Below are 19,464 nucleotides of genomic sequence, written 5' to 3'. Positions count from 1 at the left end.
GGAAGGCCATTATGGAAGAGTTGAGTTTTGATCAAAGTTGAGTTTTGAATAAGTATGATTTGGAGCAAGGGAAGAAAGAAGGCATTCTAGGCAAGATAAATGGTTTATATGGAAGAGAGGCAAGAATGAATAAATAGAATTTGTTGGACCAGAATAGAGGCTGTGAGCCATCAGTAGTAAGTAAGATGGCAGCCATAAGTGGTGAAGTGGTTTTCCAAAAGTTCCCTAGCTATAGTTAATCACAAAGCTGAGTTTCTTGTCCCTTCTGGCCAGGGCTCTTCCAAAATGCTGCACTGCTTGAGTGCTAGTTAATCCGGGTAAAACTATGCTATGTTCTTTCATCCATCGTATGGTACCTTTAACAGTTAACTTGGGCATTCTGACACTTGAGTCTGTGTGAACACACCAAAGATGGGTAATGGAACTCTGCTCTTAGAAGGAAGTAGCTTCATTAACAGCCATGGACTAGGCCAAGGTTGAGGGGCACCTTTAGTTTGGTGTACTCCTAAACCTTTCCCATTCTGGAGGATTCCCTCACAGCCAAGATGACCACAGATCTCACCCAGTTTTCCAGATCTGCTACAGTTTTGACCCAAGCACGAAAGCTGGATGTGGGGAATGTAAAGCTAGAATGTCACTTAATATTAGTATTCAGGGTTTAGCTATGATTTATTCACTGTGTTACACTTGTATGATACCTTAAGGTTTACAAAGCACTTTCCTCATAATCACTTTGTGAGGTAGGTAATGCTACTAATATTATTACCATTTTAAGAAATGGTAATAGGAAATAGGTAAAAAGAAACTGTATCTTAAAGACCTTGAATAACTTGCCCAAAATCACAGAGCTAATTAGTGTCAGTGGTAGTATTTGAGCATAGGGCTTTAGGTATTCTTTCAAATATGCCATTCTGCTTCTAGCTACTTTTCAGAAATAAATAGGTTTTCAAGATGTAAAAAGGGGTGGCATTCATCCCAAAGAGAGAGAAAATGCAAACAATACAAACAGAAGTGGGAGAAAGGCTCAGGTGATTTTCAAGGGTTAGCACGTACTATGTATTATTGGCTGTTATCATCATCATCATCATCTATACTCAGCTTATTTGAGTGGCCACACCATTTAGCACGATTCTTTAAGATGCACATTATCTGGTTAGGAACAAAGTTATCTTTGCTCCTAAATCTTAAACTTTTCTTTTTTTTTTGGTGAGGCAATTGGGGTTAAGTGACTTGCCCAGAGTCACACAGCTAGTGAGTGTTTTGTATCTGAGGCCAGATTTGAATTCAGGTCCTCCTGACTCCAGGGCCAGTGCCCTCTCCACTGCGTCAGCTAGCTGCCCTCCTGAGACTTAAATTTTATCCTTTAAAATAAAAATTAAAAAACCCTTCAGAATCTCTGAATGGGAGTAGCAGATCACTGAAGAGAATGGAAGGTGTAGTAACTTGCTAGTGTGAAGTGGTGGATGGAGGAAATGAGACTGATACTCAGTGACTAGAACTTCCACCCCTTTGTTAGGAGATTAAAATTTGAGTTCTATAGTTAACACTATTACCTAGCTGTATTGGTGCAGCCCAGTTGTAGGTTGAGGGTCTTTGAGTGGAACCCAAGTACACTTAAGGGCTTTGTTCACGGCTATCTATAAATCTGTAGATTTACATATATGTATACTATATAAAGCTATGTAGATATATACTTGCTATCTATACACATGTGTGTATCACTACACATATATTCGTGTATATGAGGAGTCTATATAAACTATGTCAATCATCTTTAAACATTCCCTTCCAAGAGAAATAAGTTGAAAAAGATGACTTGGCCGTTTCATTAAACTTTTTGGACTGTTAAAGTCTTCATTAGACCATCTCTCTTTATAGCGACATTGTCTTTATAAATTCTACTTTTCAGACTTGGAAAGGTAAATTAATTACAGAATAAAAATTCATTTTCAGGCATCACCTTTTGAACTTAGAGACCTTTTCTGAATTTCTTCTGTTAATTTTCTTCTACAAAAGTCACTAAAATAAATTAAATGCAGAGCACATGGTTATCCAAAGTGTAATAGAGAGAACACTAGTCCAAGTCAGAAGATTTGGGTTCAGGACCCAGTTCCAACACTTGATGGGCAAGCCTCTTCATTCTTTGACCTCAGTTATCTATCGTATAGAAGAAGGTGGGGGAAAAAGCATACATACACTGTCTACCTCACAGGGTTATGGAGTGGAAAAGGCTTTGTACCTTTGGGTATTAGATGGCTTGTCTGCAAAGCAGATGACTGACAAGAGTTTTCATTCCCTAAGCATTCCAATCACAGATGTGCTATCTGTTGCAGGTGGAATAACACCCCCATGGATGAAGCCCTGCACTTTGGACACCATGATGTGTTTAAAATCCTTCAGGAATACCAAGTCCAGTACACACCTCCAGGAGACTCCAATGATGGCAAAGAAAATCAAACAGTCCATAAGAATCTAGATGGATTGTTATAATGGGGTCTCGAGCTTGATCCTAAGAATCAAATCACTTAGCTGTTTAATTGTGAAAAGTGATTATGATGAGCGTGTGTACTTCCCTAGTAGTGATATATATTTTACAGAGTTTGTTATTTCAGTGTTACTGGAGTTTTTTCTTCATTGTATGCAGAGGACAAATCTGATCTCTCTGGAAAAAAAAATAGAAACAAAGCAGGATCTCCCTTCATAATGTGAGCGATATTACCTCGTGCTGTGGATAATTTGATGTAAAAAACAAAAATCACCATTGCTTGCTTTACTGTGGTCTTTACAATTTCTTTCTGTGTTGTATGCATTTGTGATAATTGTTCTTTCTGCTGAGTATGCATTTTTAAACTGAAACCTTGTTTGTACAGTTGGCCCAAATGAACAAGGCTTCCTCCAGGAGCAAATGGAAGTGTTTTGGTTTTTTTTTTTTTCAAGGTATCAGATTTGAAATGTGGGAATAGTTTGGGTGTTTTTCAAACACTCTATGCACTTAAGGTTGTATGTTTTTCCAATGTTTCTGAAACCATGCACCCTATACCTACTTTGTGATCTTAAAAGAGGATATCAATTGATGACTGTCAGTAAATAGCAAAGGCTAATTTTGATTCGACTTTATCAGGGATTTTAAGGTTTGTTGGTGACCAAAAGATCTAAGTATGAATGTAACTTTGGACCCTTTCAGAAGATTCTTTTTTCATATCTTCCTGAGTCCGGCCTTTCTTTCTGTCTCCACATTTAGCTGTCTCTGCTTCTTCTCTTGTACTTGGCAGTGGTGCTTCATACTATGCAGTTTTGATCTTTGCTACATTAGTCAGGAGGGTTCTCAACCTTGGCCTTTTGCACAGTAGCTATAACTATGCCCGTTCTCTATGAAAAACAAACCAGAGACAGAATGAACCACTAAGCCAGGTCAGCAGTGGTGGAACTTGGTAGACCTGACAACAAAACAGATAACAGTGATGCTGCTTGAAGGGCATATTTTTCTGCTTTTCACCCAAATTAAGTTCAGAAAGCTACCAAAGTCATTTTGACGATGTGTGATTTGCCATAAAGTGACATACTTATTATTTAAGCTTGTCACCACAAATCTGAATCAGGATATTTGTTCGGTTTGGGGGACCACAAGCAAACAAGCCAATTGTCTTCTCATTTGTCATTGTGTGAGATTTTTGGTGGTACTAGCATTTCCTAATGAAAGAAAGAGCAAAAACAAACAAACAAAAAAGGAGCTTGTGTGTCAAGCAAACAAAAAACCTACCCCACCTCATTTCATTTTAAGGCTGACACCCATCCATCTTCACATTTGGAAGGTAAATAAAAGGATCTTCCAAGATTAGAGGATAGGCTTTGGCTAGGAACTATCCTAGCATCTGAATGAATGAGTACCTTAGGGTCAGATGAGGGACAAATGAAATGAAGAACATGATATTAAGTACGAAGAATAGGCCACTTCATAGAACGTGCCCTTTGAAGTTGAGTTTTAATCTAACGAGTGAAATCCTCAGCTACATAAACAGAAATCAGTAAAAACATTAGCACAGCATTTTTGGGGTTTTTCCTCCTTTTTCTCAGCCCATTATAGCTTTCAAGCTTTCTGTAACCCATGTTGCTGCCTCCACCCTCTTTGGCCATCCTTTAGGGGCTCCCATTTTTGACTTCCAATCTAAAGCAGCCTAATTCAGACTCCCAGCCAGCTAGGTCACCAGAAGTCCTCACTACTCCTGCTCCCATAACAGGGCTGGTGAAATCTTTCTTGCTGACACACAAGCCTGTTATAGCCAGTCTTCATGCTTTCCCTGCCTTTAGGTCAGTGAATGTCCACGTTCAGAGGTATCATTTGCACAGTGCTGTGTAGGAGGTAGTCCAGGAGAAAGTCTTATCTGCTAATTTTATGAAATTACTGTATATTATAATGTCTTTTGGGGATAGGGAGAAATTCACTGGTTTACATATTAAAATAACCATGAACCTACTTTTCTCAAACAGCAGTATGGTTTAGATTAATTAAAACTTTTCACATGTAGGTTGAGCTAGATGGCAGTTGAGCTACCTTCCAATGCTAACATTCTGTGACTCAAATTTAAAATGAGAGCTAAATTACTACAAGAAGCAAAGATCACCTCTGAAACTCAGGCTTTCCTCTAGGAAACAATGCTTCTAACTAGTGTTTGAGAACAAGAGTTAGTCTTAGTATTTTCTCCGGTGTTCAGAAGGTTTTGTGCACTGATACCTTCATGCCGTTACTTATAAATATCTGCAAAGTTATGGTTTCGGCTGTTTGTCACTGGCTGGCACTGATATGTAGATTTGGTTTCAATGTTTGATTTTTTTCCTATTAAATTGCTGCCATCTCTATACTCCAAAGACCCTTTTTTGTTTGTTTTCAGTATCTTGTGTTTTCTGTATCATGACGAGTTAGGTATGTTCATGCTAGTTTAATCCTTTGTACCCCAGATGTGCTAGTCTTAGTGTTACTTATATCATCCTCGTGTGAAAAGTGTGTTGTCCTCCACTATAACCCTTTAGCTTCAGAGCTGGACTATTAATGACTATTTGATATGACCATCAGTGACTGGGACTGAGCGGCTCGATGTTTGATTTAGATTCTTTGTGGGGAATGTGCTGTGATGAATGTATTTGCTTCTAGCAGTTTTCCCATAATGGAATCTAACCTTAAAATGACTTAAGTTGTAAGTGTTCAGAAATTGGGAAATATTTATTTTACATGAAATAAAATAGTGTTGCTTTTTTCAGTATAATAAACAGGTATACAAAAAAAAATGGTGTGGGAAAATTATTTTTCTTCTTAAGAGAGCCGTGTTTTGCCTTGTGTTCCTCCACAGCACAGATTCAGCCTTTCATGAAATGTAATTTAAATTTCTTTGAAAACATCAGCTGAAATAGTGAAGGCCCTAGAAGGCCAGGGCGTGGAGGTAAGGTTGTGGTGAGGAGGAGGTAAATCAGCTATGCCCTCATCCTTGCAAGAAATGCATGTGGAGAGGGGGGTGTGGAGGTGGCTCTTGCCACAGCCAACCAGCTCAGACTGTTAATGACCTGATTGGAACATCTTACTCTATAACACTGGATTAGGAGTCAGAAGACCTAACTTTGAATCCTGCCATTTTGTATATACATGATTTTGGGCAAGTAATGACCTCACTGGGCCTCAGCTTACTTATCTGCAAAATGGGGATAATAGCTGCTTCCCCAGTTCTATCAAATAAAATGTATATATGTATATGTACATATAGGTATATATTTATATATAATATACAAGCACACAATGTTTTGTATACTGTAAGGCATTATATGAACACCAGCTACTGTTACCATGTGGGAACAGTAGTCATTCAAAAATTAAGCTAGATACTTGTCGAATTCTTTTCACTTCATAGGATTTGGGGAGTCAGCACATTTCAATATTAAAGCTGGTTTACATTCCCTGGCCACCTGCCAGCTATTGTTAGAGGAAAAAAGGCTGGAAGGGCCCTAGGTGTCAGGGAGAATTGGCCAGAAAGCAAACATTGCCACAGATAATGGATCAAATAGGTCACCTGCTTTTCCTGAGAGGAGGCAGAGAGAGAGAGAACGTGTGTGCGCACGCAAGCGTGCAGGGATGGAACTTGCTAATGAAGAGACTGGGAGTGGAAGCTGAAATGATTGTGGTACATAAGCACAGAACTGGGGTTTTTGTTTTGTTTATGTTCTCTAGCACGTAATAAGCATGTAATGGATGCTTATTGACTCTTATGGCTGTTGTGAGATGGGCCAGGTTGGCAGTGGAGTATTTTGAGTGGTCTCAATCACTAAAGTGTTTTTAAAAGCATCCTTGAAGGCTGAATAGAAACAACAATTTTCCAGGTAGAACGTGTGCTCTCCAAAGCCTTGAACAGTTTCCTATAGAGTGCTGAAAATGTAAAACACTTTATATGCTAGTCTATGAATTTCAGTGAGATTCATTAAGTCTTATATCATACTTGAGAGGCAAAAAAAAAAATTTCTCATAAACCAGAAGCTGACAGCTTCCTGCTGTAATTAGTACGCATGAGACATATCCTTACTCGTCTGATGAACTTAAGAGAAAACTTCACAGCCCCAGTGGCCTGAAATTCAAGTTATTTCCAAGGCAGCCCTATCACAGTTAAATCGCTGGCATGCCACTGGCCTGCAGGAGGCTATATGACTCAGCCTTCAGTCTAGTCTTCTCTGTTCCTACCCCCAGGCAATCCAAGGTGAAGAGTGGGATAGTTATTTATACATTTGAGGCTGGCTTTTGGATTATTTTCCTTAAGCTATGGAGCCAAGCAGTAGGCTGGGAGTCCTAATTAATACCCCTTCAATAGAATTGTACTGGAGTGATCCTTAACAAGAAGAATATCAGGTATCCCAGTAGATCTATCAAATATGAAAGTTTACCCCTGGTCAGGAATATTTAGTATTTTTTAAAAATTTAGTGACCTCACTGGTGACTTCTTAGAATGGCCAATTAACATATGATTCTATTAGATAATGTCTAGAATAAAAACAAAATTAACCACATGCACCATCTACAACTTACAGGAAAAAAGCAATGGGATGCCTTGATCTGTCATTTACTGTGTGGGTTTGGGCAGGTCACTTCCTCTCCAGGTCTCAGTTTCCTCATCAATAAAATGAGGGGGTTGAACAAGAAAGTCTCTGAGATCCCTATCAGATCTGAGTTAATGAACTACTACAAAGAATGAATTTGGTATATATGTGATATATACAGTATTGGAATTCCATTACAAAAGTACTAAACTCAGGCTTTCTGCAAGTATAAATCCTGAAGGACTTATATGAATGTTCAGATAGATCGGGGAAATAACCAATATGAGTATTCCTTCCAGCAATGAAATCACAACTCAATCCTGTCTGCCAGGTCTGGGTAACTTGCATCCATGTTCTCCCATACATCGGCCACTCAGCAAGCTGCAGATGTGCCTCTGGTTCTAGCAATATTATGTGGATACCAGGGGAGTCTATGGGCTAGCTGTCCATCGGTTGTCTCTTGCTGTCATCTGTGCGACTAGCCCAACTGCTTTTGCTCTCTACTCAGACATTTTCTGATAGCATCCCTCATACTCTTCTTGCATAATACCTATTTTTAATATGTTGCAGGCTGCTTCTGCCTACCATGCATCTCCTTAACTGCTCTGGTTCATAGCCATACAACATCACAAGGTGAATATTAATGTAAAAAATATCTCAAAGGCAAGCTAGTCTGTTCTCTTGTTTAATTCTGAGCACAATCTATTCATGGCTCATATGCTGTGTCTTTCTCAGATACGTGTACTCGTGGATGAACTGTGCACATCATCACAGTCTGGACAACAGGTGTTTTCATCAACTTGGTTGTTTCTGTACATATAGTGGCTAAATTCCTGGGTGATTATGGATCTCATCCAGGAGGCTTCATAATATCCATTGATGCAGTCATCACAGTGTCATTAACTAGTAACATCTAATCATGTGGCTGAGGGCAGCTAGTGCCTCAGTGGATAGAATGCTGGGCCCGGAGTCTGGAAGACTCATCTTCCTGACTTCAAATCTGACCTTAGATACTAGTTGTCTGACCTCGGGCAAGACACTTCCCCCTGTTTACCTCAATTTCCTCAATGAGCTGGAGAAGGAAATGGCAAACTACTCCAGTATCTTTGCCAAGGAAACCTCAAATGGAGTCACAAAGAGTCAGATGTGACTGAACAGTAATAATTATGTTGCTCACCTCTCCTTGCCCACCTTTCTTAAACTGTTCTTTTCTTCCCCCACAGCTTCCAGCTGTTTTATGAGGAAAAACTGTTCAGAATCTCTCACCACAATTCTCTCAAAGATAAGCGACTTTTATGTTTGAGAACAGTGTTGGCTACCACATTCCTGACTTGTTGGCTAAGGAAGCTTCCAGGCTCTTTTGCTTTTCTTGTTTTAACTGATATACATTGGCTACATTTCTATAGAAAATTGCTGTAACCTCTGTCAATGTCCTTTCTTCTAACAGAATGTAAGCTGCTCATTTTTGTCTTTGTAATTCCTAGCACCTAGCTGGCATACAGCAGACACTTAATAAATGCTTATTGGTTCATCTGTTTCCAACGTTTTGTTTAAATAACTGAGGTTGAGGTTGTTTTAGTTGTTCCCATTTTTATCATTTATTCCAGTTCAACATTAATTTTTATCTTTGGTTTTTACAGATCAGTGGTCTGACTGTACAGATACTTGATTCAAGAATAACTCGTAAATCAATAATAAGTCATTAACTATCTGTTGAACAGATAGGTGTCACAGTGGATAGAGTGCCAGATCTGGAGTCTGGAAGACCTCAGTTCAAATCCACCCTCAGACCTTAACTAGCTGTGTGACCCAGGGCAAGTCACTTAACTTCTTTTTGCCTCAGTTTCCTCATCAGTAAAAATGCGTTAATAATAGCACCTACTTCCCAGAGTTATTGGATCAAACAAGATAATAATATAGTGTTTAACACTTGGCATATGGTAGGTGCTATATAATCAATTTCTTTTTTTGAGAGAGACAGAGAGAGAGAGATGGTATTTGGCACTCATGTCTACAACCTTACAATTCTCAAAAGAAAAAAATATTCATGACATATTGGCATGAGACTTCCATGCTGTTTATAAGCCTTAGGCCTCTTTCATTCACTGTTTCTGGAAATTTTCCAGCATATTTATCATTAACTTCACGTAAGCCCCACCTTTGGATTTCAGGCACCAAATAGCAGCGTAGAGGCTATTTAAATGCTGAGGGTCTTGTCAGATTCTTTGTAGACTCTGCCTCTTTGTTTCCTTTTCCAGATGCTGGTGCTTAAGCTCCAGTTAATTTTCAAGGGGGTCTTTCTGCAAATGTTTATCATGAAAACTATAATATTAGAATAGTTAGCCTGTGAAATGAGGCTTCTCATTGACTTTGGAGGCAAGAGGAAGCCAACTCTCCTTTATTTCCCTCTGCAGGGAGAAGCTGGGAACCATCTTTCCATGTGGCTGTCATTTTCTTTGGTTTTCTGGTTTCATTTACAGCAAGAATGCCAAACTTGTCCAATGCCATCTCCACTTGCTTGTCACTGGACAAGGCTTTCTTTCACATTTGGAATACCAATAGTTAATACATATAGATGGTCTAAAAACTGTGTAATTCATCACTCCTAAGGCAGTGAAAAAGGACGACTCAGGCCAGACTGCCATTTTGTGTGTTTTAGCTTGTTTCCTGGATTGCCATGGCCAAAGATTCTACTAAAGATGAGCCTCTGCATAGTTAGCTAGGCTGGTCCTTGGAAAGGAAGGATATAGAAATCCTTCCACTAGAAGAACTTACCCAGGGGCAAAATCTACACTTCTTTATGGCCATAAGAATAACAAGATTTGTGATGACAGCATTTTTATGGTAACCTTTCTGATACTCCTCACTAATGCTGTCAGGGTCAAAGGTAACGGATTTACATTTTCTGTAACTAGAATTTGATTTGGCTTCTCTATTTCAATATAAAATGATCCTGTCCCTTTCTACCTTGGAAACCCCCACATTCTACAATTAGATTTTACGGCTGATTTTTTTTACAGAACTTTTAAAGTTTAACTGTCTTTCCCTGTTAACTCCCACTTTCACCTTCACCTGATTTCTAAAAAAGGCATTACTCTATAGACAGCTAGGTGGTATAAAGCAGTGGATAGAGTGCTGGGCCTGGAATCAGGAAGATGCGAGTTCAAATCAGACCTCAAGCTTATAAGCTGTGTTACCTGGGTAAGTCATTGCACTTTTGTTTGCTTCAGTTGGGAATAATCATAGCACCTAGCTAAGGTTATTGTGAAGACAAAAGAGATAATATCTGTAAAGTGTTTAGCACAGTGCCTGGCACATAGTAAATGCTATAGAAATGCTAGCTATTATTATTATTTGTAAAAAAGCACTCAGAATATGATGCCTAGCACTTAGTCAGTGTTATGTAAATACTTATTCCCTTTCCCCTCCCTTTCTAATCATTGGGGAGAAAACTATACCTATGTGATTTTTCTGTGAAATAGTTATAACCCCTGACATAATTACAAAATGTGAATTTGACATGACTGCCTTGGAGAAGAGACAGATTTTACTTTTATCTCTACTTTAAAAAAAAAGTGCCACAGTAGTATCTTAATTACTTTCAAAGAAAAGATTAAAATAATCTATAGATTTGGAGACATATATGTAGGCATCAAGGACCCCAGAGGTCTTTTGCCAGTGGTTATCATATCACACTTCTGGGGGTCTAGAAGGGTCTCTTAATCTTTTTTGTGTCATAGTTCCCTGTGGTGATCTGATGAAGTCTATGGACCCCTTTTCAGAATAATGTTTTTAAATACACAGGGTTACAAAAGAAGCCAAAATTTGCCCATTCAGGTTTAATGGACACCCTGAAGCTATCCACAGCTTAAGGACTCCTGGTCTATAGGATTGATGTCTATTCTGATTTCTGTGTGGCTGAGTGGCCATGAGAGCCTTTAATTTCTATGAATCTTGGTTTCCTTCCTCTCTAAAATGATGATACACCCAGCAAAGTATCTAGCACCAAACAGATGTTTAATATCTGCTTGCTGATTGACAAATTGCTTTCCAGCTTTCTAGGGCTGTGGTGAGGAAAGTGCTCTATAAACCAGGAATATCTCCATATAGGCTGTTACTACTAGCACCTTTATCTGCAATAGCATTCTTGATTTATAAGGCAAGTTAATAGGGTTTTAGAAAATAATGCTATTCATCCTCAAGCATGGATATTGTTAGATTTTCATATTTAAATATGGGATAGAAATTGGAACTGCGATTTCATTGATATAGGGCATTCTCCCAGGTGAAGAAACTCCCTCAGGTAATGGAGGCTCTTAGAGTGGGGCATAGTGCACTGTGACTTGTCTGTTCAGGGTCCAACAGTCAGCGTGTGGCAGAGGCAGATATGGACCTCTGGTTGACCTGGCTTCAAGGCCAGCTGTCTTTACACACACTATATCATGCTGTCTCTCACCTAGTGAGGAGTAAGGGGAAACCAATGACATCCATGCACGTTGCTATCTTTTAAACAGTAATTACCATTATGAACTACCAATATTTCACTATGATATTTCTAGGTTAGTCCTAATAGTGGTCTCAATTCATTAAAAATAAATGGATTTTTGTTGTTGTTTTGCACTTTGAAGAGTTTTCTTCTGTCATGATAACAGAATTACAATAAATAGCAAAAACAGATGCAAATATATATATTAAAAAAAACCCTCTTAAAATTATGCTCATATTTCCCTCGTTCATGTTTCTGGTAAGAAACACCCAAACCACTTTCTGATCTGTGATGTCTTATTTTGAACAACTTGTGTAGGGCTAGAGCTATAACTGTGAGGGTGGTTGGTTGTAAGAATAGCGTTTTGCAAACTTTAGGACACAACAGAGACATTTGAGTTAGAACAAAAGCAGTGATTTAACTGAGGACAGCAAAGCACCAAGCATCCTAATTCAACAGAAATACTTTAGCATCCATTTGTGATTGTTTTAAAGTTGATTTAAAGAAATATTGACAAGTACAAGAAATACAGTTGTAATGATGGTAGAAACAATGAGATACAGTTAAATAGGTCAAGTAGATGCATTTTCTTTCAGGTAACTTTCACAAAGGTAAAAACCTATTGATTCTCTTCCTTCCTCCCTCCCCCATATCATAGCTTTTCATTTCAATGTTAGAGAAGGCAGAAGACAATGAAAACAAAGTGCTAATCTAACATTTTCACTTAAAAAGTAAAATAAAATTAACATTTGTGCTGTTTTCATTGAAAAGCAAACATTTTGTCTGTTACAGATAAGATTGTGAATTTCAATATTAGTCAATTTCTGCATATTGTTCCCATTCAGATACTGTCACTTTTAGGTCCCTAATTTGTCTTTGCACATGAAAAGTAAAATTTACATCTGATGGCTGAAAGGTCAAAGCTAGCTACTGCCTAACCAATTTCTCAATTTGTTCATATCTACATTTTTAGTCAGTGTTAATTACTTGTGTAAACCACACCTCTGGCCCTGTCTATGAGTGCTGATGTATTAAAGCATTTGTTGAGCTTTAGTTACCTGATTAGAAATGCAAAAACATATTCATTTCTGACAACCTTAATTAAGATAGAAGCTTTTAAAGAGCTTTGTAAGGCGATAGATTAACAGAAATACTATTTGTGAATTTACTACATGTATTTGGCCTCTGTGGACATTAGCCAGCAGCTTTTCATTAACTTTAACCCAAATGAGCAGCCAGTTCCACCAATAAATATTCATTTATTCTGTTCTTTTTAAATGGCTGGTCTGGCAAACCTTATACAATTGATGACACTCTTTTTCAGTGGAAGTTTGGGGGTTGGGAGAAATGTCCAAAATTGAGTTTCTACTATGTGAGATGCCTATGTCTGGCAACATTGAGTGTGGAAGGAGGAGGGAGAGGGACAGATCTACTATACTGACAACATGGAAATTGTCTTTTAACCATTAAAATAAAACTTTTTTTTTCTATGTAGAAAATCATCATTCCCACACGAAAAATTCCCTCTATAAATATTTTGACCTATTATTTCAACCAAATCTTTACTAGGCACCCACTATGTGCACAGCACTGTGTTAAGTTCCCTTAAAAAGACTCCTACCTTTGCTCCATATCTAATGCATATGCATGTCAGCTTTACCTTCAGTGAGGCTGGCGCAGACCTTCAGAGTAAAACAGGTGTTTTTGAGATAAGAAAACATTCACTTGGAAGCAAACTTATTAATATGACTTTCTTTTCTTTAAAAACCGAGGCTGTGGAGGAGTAGAATGGCTGGAGTGAGCCAATGATGGGCAGATAGGTCTGGTTCGGAAGAGATGAATGAAATTCACATATTATAGGGTTGCATTCATCTGTAAAGAGAGAAAATGTCATTAACTTTGTTATGTGAATCTAAAGGCAGGATCACACATTTAACCTGACTTGCCCACCCTCTAGAGGAGAGAAAGCAACAAGCAGAACCTGTCACTTCAAACAGGGACTAGGGAAACCATTCTACATGCAACCCGGGACCATCCTAGCTACCACAGTAAGCCCTTCCCTTTTATTTCCCATAAGCCCATAAGCTGATGGATTTTCACCCTGCAGCTCGCTGGCTTAGTTCTTTGAATTTATCCAGACAGTATTAAGCATTTTTTTCCCTTTCCATTGTACAAATCTTCTGCTCAATGCAAAACCCAGGGTGAAGAAATGCTGAACTGTCCAACTCTAGAGCAAAAGGAAAAGGATGAATTTTCCTGCTAAATCCCAAAGGGATAATTACTAAGCTAGGGTGTGTTTGAGGGGAAAGGGCACTTTACCCTCCCCTTTCTGAGACTCCAATCACGCTAAGATGCCACTTCCTTCTTCTTACAGTCTTTCATAGTGGATAGAGTGAGTGCTGGATCCAGAATCAAGAGGCTAAGTTTAAATTTCTCCTTAGACACTTACTAGTTATGTGATCGTGGGTACTGCACTTTATTCTCAGAGCCTCATTTCTTTATCCATTTTAAACAACCACAACAACTGGACCTAGGATTTCATTGGTGTAGGGAACTTTCTCTACCAATGCAGACTGGCACCTTCTCTGCAGTTTGGAGTCTGAGAGAGTTGCCTAGGGCACTCTGAAGTTAAATGACAAGACCACAGCCAATATGTGGCAAAGACATAACTTGAACCAAGGTCTTTCTGGCCCCAAGACTAGATCTATATCCACCATACCATGCTTCCTCACCATCAAACAGGGATAATATTATGTGAACTATCAGCATTGTAGGGTTATTCAATTTAATTCAATTCAACATACATTTATTGAGTGTCCACTGTGCACTAGAATGACACTGGAGATACATACACACACACACACACACACACACACACACACACACACACACACACACGGGAGGGGGGGTGTCGGAACTGTCTTGTCCTCAAAGACATTCCAATTGTAAGGAAGTTATTTTGCAAACCTTGCAGTATTGTGTAAATGTTGTTGTCATTTTTCTGTCTAGTTGCTCGCCTACATGACAATCCTAATTCAGTAATCTGTTATCCCAAGCAGTATTATCTTCCATTCAAAGCCTGACAAGGTTATTCCCCCAGGGTACAGATCTGGACTCCAGTCCTAAGCATTCCTCAAAGTGCAGTCCTGATCTTGGGATTATTCTAATACAAAGGATCCTAGGGCTGGTTTTGATCCAGTCCAGGGTATCCAGTTCAGTCCTTGTCTTAGAGCAGTGGTTCTCAAAGTGCGGTTTGAGAGTCACTGAGACTCTTTGTGGGGGGCGGAGGTCTATGAGGTCAAAACTATTTTCATAATAATGCAAAGACATTTTAATTTTTAATATGTAAGTATTGATACATATAAGACAGATAAAAAGGAGTTCTAGGAAGAGGAAGGGATTCTGATTAATTTTAAGAGAATAAAGGAGTCTAAGACCAAAAAGTTTGAGAACTGTCCATACTCTACTTGGGGTGGGGAACCTGCAGCCTTGAGGCCACATGTGGCCCTCTAGGTCCTCAAGTGTGCCAGACTCAGACTGAGTCAAATGGACTCACTTGAGGACCTAGAGGGCCGCATGTGGTCTCGAAGCCGAAGGTTCCCCACCCCTAAATTAAACCATCCTGTATGTGTTATGTCCCCAAGACTGAGTCTAGACGGAAGATTTTGGTGCCATTCTCAGAATTTTTGGGTGTCTGTACTGTCAGCTCCAGCAACCTCTGGGCCAGCCCCAGTGGAGACCCGCATCCTTGAAACTTGGGTGACCTCAGGTCATTCCCTTAGCTTAAAGAGGCAGAGAAAATGGCCTTTTACTTTATATACTTTATTTTTTCCCACTTCATACCCTGTGTAGGAATAGGAATGAGCAAAGCAGTAATTTGCTTGTGTGGGGAGGGGAAGAGGCCAATCCCTTTTATTATGCTTCCTTACCAATTTCTCTCTGGTAGTATAAGCATCCACTCAACATCTGCAGCTCAATCTCATACTCTTTCAGTTTATGTTTGGGTTTGTTTTAGGCTTTATTCTACATGCCTAAAATCTGATGGACATGGATATGTACAGCTCTAATTAGCACCTGATAATAGAACTAATATGGTTTGTAATTTATTTCAGTTCTAGCCTCATAATATCCTTTTAGAGCAGGAAGATAACAATAGTAATAATAATTAGCATTTATATAGTGCTTTAAAATTTACAAAGAGTTTTACACAATGGGGAATAGGAAGCTGAGAGAATTTAGGTGACTTGGCCAGAGTGACATAGCTATTGAGTATGTAAGATAGAATTCCAACTGACGTCTTCCCAGCTCGAAGCCTAGGACTCTCTCTATGAGGCCACCATATTTTAAAACCAATTTTAACAGAGTAGAAAGAACAACATTTCCTTAAGGTCACAGAGTCGGTGGCAAAGCTTAGACTTGAGCAATAATTTCCAGATGCCAGGCCTGGCACTACTTTTGGATGCCTACATCACTTTTGTGGAAATTAGGAATTAAAAATTCTAGAACCTGTGAAAGAGCATATTTGACTCAATACAAATTGCTCCTTTAAGTCTTTAGTTGACCAAATCCCAAATACCTGAGGGTACAAGAGAGGCTAACGTAGATTGGCATGATATTTCTTAACAATAGCCAACATATGGAGAGTCGCAAAACCAATCATGCTACTTATGCGTGGTTGTCCAAACCTGCTTTAATTTTCAGAATTTTTCAAGGCATCTCTAATGGTCTTGGAAAGTTTGGGTAACTTAGCTAAAAGAGCAGGTGCTTCTATAAGCAAATGAGGCATTTTGGAGCACACACTGAGGGCCTTTTATACCTTTTCGTTCAATGTTACGGCATGTATTTGTACTGTTACAGAACAGGTAGCAAGTTGAATACATTGCCTTTTTTTTTTTTTCCAAAGTGCCACAAGTGATTTTGTGGTTAGCTTCAAAGTCAGTCAAGGAAAATGCTGGATAACACGTTCTTGGAATAGAATCACCTAGTTCAGAAAGGTGAGAAAATTTGTTGTTGTTCAGTTGTGTCTGACTCTTTGTGACCCCGTTTGGGGTTTCCTTGGCAGACATACTGGAGTGGTTTGCCTTTTCCTTCTCCAGCTCATTTGACAGATGAGGAAACTGAGGCAAACAGGGTTAACTGACTTGCCCAGGGTTATACAGATAATACATGTCTGAAGCCAGTTTGAACTCAGGAGATAATTCTTCCTGACTCCAGGCTCAGCACTCTATCCACTATGTCACCTAGCTACCCTTAAGAAAACAGAAACCTTGAGAAGCAGGGACCTTGAAAATTTAAACTGACATAAAACACTTTGCCCACAAATATGTTTCACTTACTCACACATACATTGAAATATATGAATATACCGTGAAAGAGTTAGGCACTAATGGGTACAAATGACACATGGAGGGGTCCAGTTTATGCCATTACATTTTAACAGGGATGTCTAGCCTATCAAAATTCACAACACATGATTCTAAGACAGATTCATGTATGAATTAGCTTAAAACCAAACAGTATCAGCAAAAATCCCTAAAACCCTGAGAGGAAAGGGCTGTGTCCCAAAAGCTGACAGAAGTCTTTGCCCTGGCTCAGTACTGCCACCTGATGTACACTCAGGAAATATTTTTCTAAAGACAGAATGATCCTTTTGGGTGATGTCCAGTGACCAACCACCATATCCCCCTTACTGCTCCCAATTAACTCCCTGCCAAGCAGGTGTCTACACAGGCAGATACAGGGAATGCTGAAATCTGCATAGCAGTGTCCGTAACAGGATAACAGATTATAATACCAAACCAAAAAATCACCAGGTACCCTTCTAAAAGAATTCCATCAGTGGTCATATTTTCTTCCAGGAGTGTTTAGAACTTCATATATCTGAAACCCCCACAGGGCATATGGAAAAGGACTGTGGTTGGTGGTTGAAATATCCCAAGTCTGGCTCTTTTGTGAAAACTTCTCTTAAAACATCCAAAATTCCTGGACAAAAATGTAGCCTTTTAAAGCATAACTGCCAGTTACTTGTCCTTGGATGGCCTTAAAAAAAAACACAAACCTCCTTAAATGATGCCCAAAACTCTGTTCAGAGACTCTGAAAAGCAGCATGTGCTCATTTAGCTTAACTCCCTGCCTCAGAAAGTGAAGCAGTTTCTGTGACCTGAGGACATTCTTTCTGGTAGATGTACATACCACATTGCTGAGTTCTACATGGCCCATTATCCGAGAAACCTCATCAAACTCCTCAGGAGACATCGGCAGAAGGTTTTCTGTGCTCTGAAGTCTGGAGGGGTGACTAAAATAGGAGAGAAATGAAAGGGAAAAATGTAACCACACTTAAAATTTAAGAGGAGAACTGACATTTCACCCCTTACCTCATCACTCTCAATAGGGGTTCTTAACCTGGGGTCCATGAATTTGTTTTTTTTGGTAAAATATTTTGATAACTATATCTCGGTATAACTGGTTTCCTTTGTAATCCTATGCATTTTATTTGTTGCATTTAAAAACATTCTTCAGAGGAGGCGTCCATAGGCTGCACCAGACTGCCAAAAGGGTCCATGACACCAAAAAGGTTAAGAACCCCTGCTCTACCATATGGGTCGTCTCTAGGAAATAAACAGACTTGTCAAATATTTTTGAAAAAGTCTTAACCATCTGGGAGTATTGGTTCCCCACCCATTCCAGCCCCTCTACATGGAGTGAGTATCAGTTGGCCCACTGGGCACCCAATGGTCCTTAGGAAGTCTAACCATGGCCACATGCACTTACTTGTGTTGCCCTGGAAGTACAATGCCTACCCAGAGGAGCACCATGTCTGGGGACTCCCTCATCCCACCTTGAGCTGCTTGGAGGGTTTCTTTTTTTTTTTTAACATGATGGCTAGATCCATTCATTCACCCCAAGACAATGCAGGAGGGCAAATAACTGACAATGACATTTCCAAAAGTTCTGGGTTTACTTTTTTTTGTTTTTGTTTTTTTTTTTTTTTACTGTTTACAAAATGAGACAAAGACTAAAAAGCAAGAGGAAAAAAATGTATTTCAGTTGCAACTTTGGCCTGCTCTAGTTTGAAAAGAACTACTTTCCCACTCTGATCAATTTTTGTTCATTTTATTTACACTTGTTTCAAAACATCAATGTTTCTGGCACGTGGAGAGCTTTCACATAGCTTTGATGGAAAAAAAAAAACAGAACTGGCTTAGAGGTTACACCATGGTTGGGTTCACAGAACTCCTAATTAGCATCTTCTCATTCCATCTTGCCCAGACTACCAGCAGAGTAACAATTACAAGCATCTCTGAGGTCCACCCATCCTCCCAGGAATGGAAATAGACTGAGGGTTCTAAAAAGGGCACTCTTCTCTGTTCACTTACACTTCAGATACAGAAATTAGTTCAGTCTTGATGTATCCAGTCCCTTTGGGGCCATCAATTTCCATTGGCTCTGGTGCTGGAAAGCAAACAAACCAAATGCACATCTGGTTAGCCAATGTTCATGTACTTCATCCAGTGGTTAAAAAAAATTAAACTTGTTTCTTAGATGATCAAAGAACTTAAGAACCAATGACACTCCCACCCCCATTGCTTTTGTCAACTTAAATCAGACAGCAGATTAAGGTAAAGGGGCCAGGGTCCACTGGAGAGATGAAGGAGGAGCATTCAGGACTGCGGCCATGCTGATATTGGGAAGAGCTGAACTCTTGCAAGGAGCTGGAAGACTCAAGAAAGGGAGATGACCTCTGCCTTGCAGACAGTGGGGAAACTTCATTTTAAACTAATCTGCCTACTTTGAGATCTTTACCAATAAAAAATTAATGATCTTATAAGCATGCTGCAAAATAAGACTTTTCTTCACTGAAAATTCTAAGATAAGTAAACAGCAGATATGTTGTAGAGAAACGATTA

General features: G+C 39.2%; 2 protein-coding genes across 2 annotated transcripts in view; one reads left to right on the top strand and one right to left on the bottom strand.

Annotated features, from left to right (window-relative positions):
• The window catches only part of GLS (glutaminase), an 87,795-nt gene extending 82,929 nt beyond the window's left edge, over positions 1–4,866 (top strand). The window contains exon 18 of the mRNA XM_020993585.2: positions 2,334–4,866. Within this exon, the coding sequence (XP_020849244.1) occupies positions 2,334–2,490 (157 nt within the window). The 3' untranslated portion in view covers positions 2,491–4,866. The remainder of the gene's footprint in view (positions 1–2,333) is intronic.
• A 7,089-nt stretch (positions 4,867–11,955) lies between these two features.
• Positions 11,956–19,464, bottom strand: part of STAT1 (signal transducer and activator of transcription 1) — a 58,466-nt gene continuing 50,957 nt past the window's right edge. Inside the window, exons 22-24 of the mRNA XM_020993534.1 lie at positions 18,934–19,009; positions 17,750–17,852; positions 11,956–13,429 (exon numbers count right to left, since the gene is read on the bottom strand). Coding sequence (XP_020849193.1) covers positions 13,412–13,429; positions 17,750–17,852; positions 18,934–19,009 — 197 coding nt within the window. The 3' untranslated portion in view covers positions 11,956–13,411. The remainder of the gene's footprint in view (positions 13,430–17,749; positions 17,853–18,933; positions 19,010–19,464) is intronic.

Source organism: Phascolarctos cinereus, unplaced genomic scaffold, assembly GCF_003287225.1.
Source record: "Phascolarctos cinereus isolate Bilbo 61053 unplaced genomic scaffold, phaCin_HiC Scaffold_726;HRSCAF=1367, whole genome shotgun sequence".
Taxonomy (NCBI): Eukaryota; Metazoa; Chordata; class Mammalia; order Diprotodontia; family Phascolarctidae; genus Phascolarctos; species Phascolarctos cinereus.
The sequence above is the reverse complement of the archived record's forward strand: the minus strand, read 5'-3'. Positions and strand labels throughout refer to the sequence as shown.